Here is a 7,930-nt window from a genome sequence, read left to right as displayed (position 1 = left end):
CGGGATGGGGGACCCCCCCCCCCCCCCCGCCCGCCCTTGGGCTCTGAGCTCAGCAGGGAGTCGCTTCAGGATTTTTCTCTCCCTCTGCCGCACCCCCCCCCTTCCCCGCTGCATACTCTTGCACTCTCTCTGGTAAATACATCCTTAAGAAGAAAAAAAAAGAAAAACCTACAAACTTCTGAAAGGGCCTCTCTTTTACAGCTAAACAATTCTCACTACAAAGGTTCTGACATGTAAGGACCTTCAACTGCTATGCAATCTGGTGTTTTTTTCTAAAACTCCTGCTATTTGTAGCTAATAAACCAGTTTTTACTGAGTAACTGTTACACAGGAAACTTTTTATTTTATATGTATATTTTATATATTATATACACACACACACACACACACATATATATATACACACACACACACACACACACTCAGTGGGGAAACTGGATAGAAAAGAGGGAAAGCACCAGAATCCCACCATCCACTGGTCTGTATTTTCTTCTAGACTGTCCTTCATCTGCATAAACCTTTTTTCGACCTAGCTATAATTGTTAATAATGTACTGTAACTGTGCACACTGCCCTTCCCCTACTTAACCTATGGTAACACAGAATTTCATGGATTAGTGTTTTATTTTTTAAGCTTCTAATAAGAAAGGAAAATGGGATTGAGATCTAGGAGAATTAATTTGTTGAGCAAATTAATGTAGCAATCCATTTCACATTCTAAAAAAATGCATTGACAAATGCCTAATTATATTCTCTTACTTTGTAAGCATTGTTTGGCAGGACTTTTTAAATTACTGAACTTTTAGATTTGGGAGAAACATTAAAATTTCCTATAGTTGTTTTCCTTGTTACAAAGGTAATACAGGCTCATTATATAACATTCAGAAAGAAAAAAATCTCAGGAAGTAATAATTTAACATTAATATTTGCTGAACACAATGTGCCAGTCACTGTTCTAAATGCTTTAGATAGATTAACTCATTTATCCCACACAACACCTTGTGGAAGCAGAAAGATATGAAGCAACTTGCCCACACTCTTACACACCTAGAAGCATAAGCCAGGAATCCATCACTATGCTATGATGTTCTAGGAGTGAAAAGAATCAACTTATTCAATCAAGTCCTTCACTGCTTTAGTGTATAATGTCCTAGGCAAGGAACGATTCATAGTAACATTGTACCCTTTATGATTATTTAAAAATATCATAAAGCACCATTTCTGCATCCCTGTGGGACAATGAGTAAAATGGGAAGTCATCTGTTACAGGAACTACCATTCCAATCAGTCCAATTGCATGTACCTGATATGCGTCAAAGAAGAAACAACAGGTGCTTGAAAGGATTTGGTTTAAAGACGGAAGCATTTTGTAAATTTTGCAATTGATTTAATAGTGTGATGAGTAGAGTCCTTGAATCAGCTGAGCACTCATTCTCACAAAAGTTTACAACCAGTCACACTTTTATAAAACATTTACAAAATGCTCCCAATTGGTCCTAAACACTTCTGATGGCTTATCTGTAGGCACTGAACATCAGTACATGAAAAAATAACTAGAAACCCTTGGGTAACATTTTTTCATACTTTAATTAAAAATCACACTTGGTTAAAGATAAATATTTCTGTTCCTGGTTTAATTTCCTACCCAGGCTAATAAACACAACTTTTAAAAATATAAACTCTCTTTAAATTTAAAATATGATTAATGAAATGTTTCTGACTGCCTGGCTCTAAAAATATTATATAACTATAACTTCAGCACTAAAAGCCTATTAAAGCTATCAATCCATTAATCATAATTATTCATAGCACCGTGGTAGAAACATGGCACACATATGTCCACAGGTATTTTATACCTCTAGATAGATAGCTCTATCTATAAAATCAGGTATCTTCTTTGGAATTTAAAATAGCTCTATCTAGCATTTCCAGAAGGCTTAAGCTGCCATCTTGTAATTTATCCAACAGCCTGCCACTGGATTAAGCTAGAGAAGTAAAATATCCAATCATGTTGAACATTAACTGTGTGTTAGGTGCCGTCAAAGTGTTTTGCAAAGATTGTTTCATATATTTTCATAAAAATCCTTGAGATAGAGACCACTATCATCCCCACTTTACCAATCAGCCTGAAAAGATTAAATAACTAATACTCCCATCCAGGTCTGTCTAAACCGAAACTCATACTCCAAACCACTGATGATAAACTGCTTCTCTTCCAAATCAGGCCTCAAAAAAATCTGACTTCCGCAACTTACCTCCCTAAATTAAGCTTAAACTGACATACAAAACTTAAAACAAACAAAAAACACCCAATATAAATCTGACCATTTATCCAGCAGTAAATGATGTAATTCTAAATTTGAAATTTTTAATTTGTCTCAGAGAGATTTCCAACATTAAAAAACAGAATTAATCTTGTCTTTGCGAACCATTTCCTCAAGTGTTTTGACCGGGAAGCTCTCTGCTGTCACAACTTGACAAACCACCCACGTCCTTCACAAGTGAGGACAACACAAGCCCAACACCACCAATCTCACTGTTAGAGAACTAATCTTTCAAATGAGACTGAAGCTTGCTACACAAAGACTTATAATATTAATCTTCTCATAATATTAATCTTCTCAGTCTCTTGTGAAACAGTTTCATATTTTATGTATTTCTACACAAATTCAAATGCTGTCTGGTTTCAAGACCTAGTGAATTACCTGGGTTAAACACAGTAAAAATACGGCCACATTTTTTATAAGGTCTAAAAACATAGTTGCTAGACTGCTCAGCATTTTTTTGGATTTAAACCAGGGTTTTATGGTGCTAGTTAACTGTTAGGGAAGCAAAGGGACTAAACATTTGATCCCAGAGTCCTTTTATCACTTAAGAGTCTGTAAAATGTTTGATTACTTTTAAAAATCACGTGTGTGAATCATGTTTGCTTATTGAAAAAGGGGCTTGTTAATACACACAATTTGGTCTTAAAAAAACAAAACAAAACAAAACAAAACAGCTCTTTACTTGAATGTGATTGTTTTGGCAGTAGTAAAACCCAACCCCGTCATTCCTGTGTCGCCTGCCTTCCTGGTTCTCCTAGGTGAGGGCCGCCATCCTGCGATAATTTACACCGAGGGCTGAGAAGCACCAGCAATGGTTCAGCGTGGTGACTAGCACTTTAAAAACAAAGCCGAACTCCGCTTTTAAAAGAGAGAACACACAGACACAGCCCTGCCTCTGACAACATCCAAAAGATTCATTATAGACAATCCATTCAGACGAAGCTGCAACAGCCCCAGGAAATATAAACAGTGTCCGCAAAGACAGCAGGGGAGGAAAGGAAAGAACTGATGGGAAGGAAGCTAATCATGTGAAGTTTGTCCAACTCCACAAGGTCTAATAAATTCCCGGTTTGTTTCCACTCGGAGCAGCCATTAAACGTGCACCGACACGTGGGCGCAGGGGACCTCCCTTCTCTCCGGTTTTTGCCCATTTCCTTCTCCATAACCTTGTTTGTATACAACCACGCCCGGTCAAGGGTGACTACGAGATAACAGGCCTCATCAGTTTCTTCTCCTGGATTCCCAGTCGTCCAAAGTTTCACTCCACGGCGGTGATTTAACAAGAATCACGAGTTCTTCTGCGAAAGTTATGAATGGCTTAAGTTTACAAGACACAAGCATAAGGCGAGGGACAAGTGTCAGAGGCCTTTAGTGACAATGTTTTAAAGTGTTTTAAAATTAGTTTTAATTGATCTGCCCTAGCTAAAATTAAGGGGGGAAAAAGTCACCCTGATCCACGTAATAAGGGTCCCGACAATGCTTTAAAAAAAAAATTCACGCAAGACTCGCGTCTGAGCCTCGACCTCCCCATACCACCTGCCAATACAGTCTCGAGGCCACTCACTGCTGAGGGTCCCTCGCGGGACGTGTGACCTGGGCTCTCCTCTCTGCCCCGCTACTGCCCCGCTAGACCCAGCGGCGAGCGGGTTCCAGGGCTGCTCGCCCGCCCGCTAGTCCCAAGAAAGAGCGGAAGAAAGTAGGGAAGAGGGGCGTGGCGCCCCGGTCACCCCCAGATGCCTGCCCGCCTCCAGAGCCTGGCATCACCGCAAGGAAGGGCTGGGAACACGGAGCCTCCCAACCCCAATCGGGCGCGGGGCGCACGGCCGCGGGCCGGCGAGGACGCGGGCGAGCTGCGAGACCTTTCCTGCCGCTACCGCCCCCATCCCAGCGGCCGGGTCCCCAGCCCTAGCCCCGCGGGGCCCCCCGCTTTCCCCGGCCGCCGCCCGTCGAGGGCGAGCGCGCAGTCCGCCTCCGGGTCTCGGCGTCCCTCGCCCGCCCTCCCTCCCCCATCCCCTTCTCCGGCGCCCAGTGCCCCGACCAGTCCCCGCCCTCCGGGACACTCTTCCCTCCCTCCTTCCTTCCTTCCTCCCTTCCCTTCCCTCCCTCCATCTCGCTTCCCTGCACCGGGAACTCGGAGGCGGCCACCGAACTGGCCGGCCGACGCCCCGCGCTGCGCCCCTGTGCCCGCGGGGACCAGACTCGCCACCTGCGCCCGCCGCTCGGTGCCCACTCGCCTGCCGGTGCGCTCCCCCCGTCACCACCGCCGCCGCCGGGGACTCGGTCTCTAAGGGCTCCTGGAGACGGCTCCGACCTCTCCTCCTGCTTCTCCCGGCGCCGGCTCCGCCTCGCTCGGGGTAGGCGGGGCGGACAGCCCGACGGGCGGGGCGGCGGCGGCCCCGGACTCCTTCCTCTGGCCCTGGCCCTCCCTCCGGCCCAGGCACCCTGACTGTTCTGGGCTTCGGCCGCCGAACCGTGTCGTGTCCGGCCTGCCAAAGGGGAGAGGTCGGGAGCTGGAGAGCTCCACAAACATCTGGCCGCCTTGGTCGCCCCCATTTTCCCTTCCCCAAATTCATGGAGGCCCTGAAGTTCAAGGACTCTCGGGCCCCCCACTTCACAGGACCCTCCACCCGGCGGCTCTGACTCCTTCAAAGTTTCCTTCGCGTGCGAACGCCTCGCTAACCCCTATGCCAACCGTCCCCTGGGCCGCGAATGTGAGCGCTGCCAACCCCCTACATAAAAGTTAGGCTCTGCTCCAGGAATTTCTTAAGAAAACAGTCACAGTAAAATTTAAAGGGCCCTGGGGCCATGGGGAGATTTTGTTTCCCAGAAAATGGAGATAGAACTGCGGATTGTTGAATTTGAAGTGCATGCACCCATCACGAGCTTCTCCATCTCTCCCCCAGGAAATTTGCGCTTCCAAATGCCCAATACCTGGCAGAGTACTGCATAACGAATTACTTGGATTTGGTTGGTCTTCTCGCAGGGTCAGGTAGTCTAAAGAGCCACTTCTGTTTACACAGAGTTCAAACTATTCATACAAACAGCCATTCAAGGAACATTCACTGAGCATTTGCTGGGTGCCAAGCATTGCACTAAAGGTGATGGAGAGACACAAAGATGACTCAGATAAGGTGCTCACCCTCAAAAAGTCCAGAAAGAGTCAAAAAGACGGATGTGCAGAAATCTTACCACTCAACAGACTTCCCACTTATCCCCGGGTATCTGGTTTCTTGTTTGACAGGGTGAAGACAAAAGAGAAGGTGAGGCCAAAGTAGGTCACTTGGAACCAGTGTGGGCCGAGTCCATGCTTGAAATGAAGTCTGGTGGCATTGATGAGGGATGTCTGTGTGTTGTTTCACCAACTGAAGAGAAGTGAGGCCCAGGGAAGCTTGCAGCCAAGGACTGCGGGTAGGCGGTCATCTTTACTCTTAACTTTCCTCTCGACCCCTACTCAAGTATCCTTCCCAGGGAAATAATCTGATGAGGTTGCAAGAGGGATACTGCAGGTAGAGGCAGTGGTTGGATGCCTTGCCCTGGGAGTGTGGTCGGAGACATCTGCATCGCATTGTCAGTGTACCACCCTCAGCTGCTGGATTTGCTTTGTCTGTACAAGGGACAGCCAGAGGTGCCTGGGATTTAGGGTTCCCCTCCCCCACCCCACCCTTTCACCAGGGACTGAGGAGAATGCAGGTATTAATACCACAGTCCCGCTGACCGCAGCTGGGACGACTCCAGGGTGGCTCCTCTCTGCTGTCCACAGAGCTCCCTAGGAGACTGGGCCAAAGTCCCTCCCCTCTTCTATAGGATTTTGCTTGATAACACATTCTTGCTGGCCCTTCTCCCCCTTCTAGGTCCCACTCCCCTACCAACCAGTGTTTCCTGGGAACCCATTCTAATCAAGGCCAACTATGTGATTTGCAGGGCCCCGTGCAAGATAAAGAAAAATGTTCCTAACTTATCAAGAATTTCCAGCTGGCAACAGCGGAGTTTTAGACCAAGTAGTAGGCCCTGTGTTTCTGCACAGATGTGCACGACTCCGTAGACGGCACACCAGTGCAACAGGTCTGGATGCTAATAAAATCACTTTCACTTGAGTCCTCATTGCAAGGTCTACTTCTGGAAAATCCCCAGTTAAGATAACAACTGTTAAAGTGAAAAATCAGCCCATCCTGTGCTAGCATAATCACCTTAAAGAATATACTAGTAGTCAGCATCCCACAGCTTGGGAGGCTGCCCCAGGTAGGAGGAGGGCTCAGGTCAGGTTGGATGTAATAGGAGCTTGAGCCATCAAAAGAGGGAAAACAGTTGAGAATGGTTTAGGTTCATAAGATGATGGGGCAGGAAGTCTGGGTTTTAGTCCCATTCTGAGGATACACACAAAGTGTTAATTGGGGTGGTGTTTTAGATTGAGTTACCTAGAAACACCTTACTTGAAGTTTAATTGGCCAATAGTTAAAAAGTTACACCTCACTTGTAAGGAAGTGAGGTTGGCAGGATTGGGCAGAGGGAGAAGCTGCCTCTCAATGTGGTTACAGCTGGGCCTAGAGCCCAGAGGGTAGTGGAGTTGGGCGGCTCTTCAGAATTAAACCAGACTGAGTCCAGGGAAGTGGGCCTTTGTAATCTCCCTATCCGGCATTCCTAGGAAGAGGTGTAGCCATAGGCCGAGCAGTTCCTTGAGCGCAATGCTTGCTGATGGACACAGCTGGGAATGGTCAGGAACAGATGTGTCAGCGCTGAGCAGAGGATCTGGGAGAAACTCCAGAGTATCACTCCAGGCGGATGATCTCTGAGATCTCACTTGGGCTTATAGTCAGTCATGACAGGAATACACAGCCCAGCCCAGGAGGGCCTGACCCCTCAGTCTTCCATGTGGCACCTGGACAGTTTTTGATTGCATTTAACCTTTCTCATACTATAAACCTATTTAATTTCCTGTTTTTTTCTTCAGACTTTTAATTTTAATTTTTCAATTTTTTTTAAAGATTAATTTTTTTTTTTTTTTAGAGAGAGAGAAAGAGTGCAGGGGCGAGGGGCAGAGGGAGATGGAGAGAGAAACTCAAGTATACTCCACACTGAGTGCAGAGCCTAACATGGGGCTTGATCTCATGACCCTGAGAAACCAAAAGTCAGTCGCTTAACCGACTGCACCACCCAGGCACCCCTTAATTTTTATTTTAAGTAGGCTCCCCACCCAACATGCGGCTTGAACTCATGACCCTGAGATCAAGAGTCACATGCTGTATGGACTGAGCCAGCCAGGCACCCCTCCTTCAAAAAAACTATTTTTTTCCTCCCCTTTCTATGTTCTGGCCCAACTATTTTCTACCCCTCCAATGGCACTAGAGACAAACAAATAAATACAAATAAATAAAGCAATTGCCTTAGAGTTGCAGCGTAGTAATGTAAAACATACATTATGAGATGAAGTCTTTGGGATTAAGTCCTGACTTCACCACTAACAAATTGTGTGAATTTGGGGCACTTAACCTTCCTGGGCATTTGCTTGTCTTTAAAGAGATTGTAAAATAAATAAATTAAATTAAAATAAATAAAATAAAGAGATTATAAGAGAATGGTCTCCAAAGTCCCAATTCTATGGAAATT

General features: G+C 45.9%; 1 protein-coding gene across 15 annotated transcripts in view; it reads right to left on the bottom strand.

Annotated features, from left to right (window-relative positions):
- GNG12 (G protein subunit gamma 12) overlaps nucleotides 1–5,024 on the bottom strand; it is a 122,541-nt gene extending 117,517 nt beyond the window's left edge. For 4 of the 15 annotated variants that reach the window (XM_073896555.1, XM_073896560.1, XM_073896561.1 and 1 more), the window contains exon 1: nucleotides 4,533–5,024. In XM_073896555.1, the coding sequence (XP_073752656.1) occupies nucleotides 4,533–4,899 (367 nt within the window). In that variant the 5' untranslated portion in view covers nucleotides 4,900–5,024. The remainder of the gene's footprint in view (nucleotides 1–4,532) is intronic. The other 11 variants (XM_073896559.1, XM_073896558.1, XM_073896562.1 and 8 more) reach the window with 8 other exon arrangements.
- Between the last annotated feature and the right edge of the window lie 2,906 nt (nucleotides 5,025–7,930).

Source organism: Callorhinus ursinus, unplaced genomic scaffold, assembly GCF_003265705.2.
Source record: "Callorhinus ursinus isolate GAN/ISIS: 27379988/994484 unplaced genomic scaffold, GSC_fseal_2.0 scaffold9, whole genome shotgun sequence".
In the NCBI taxonomy this organism is placed as follows: Eukaryota; Metazoa; Chordata; class Mammalia; order Carnivora; family Otariidae; genus Callorhinus; species Callorhinus ursinus.
The sequence above is the reverse complement of the archived record's forward strand: the minus strand, read 5'-3'. Positions and strand labels throughout refer to the sequence as shown.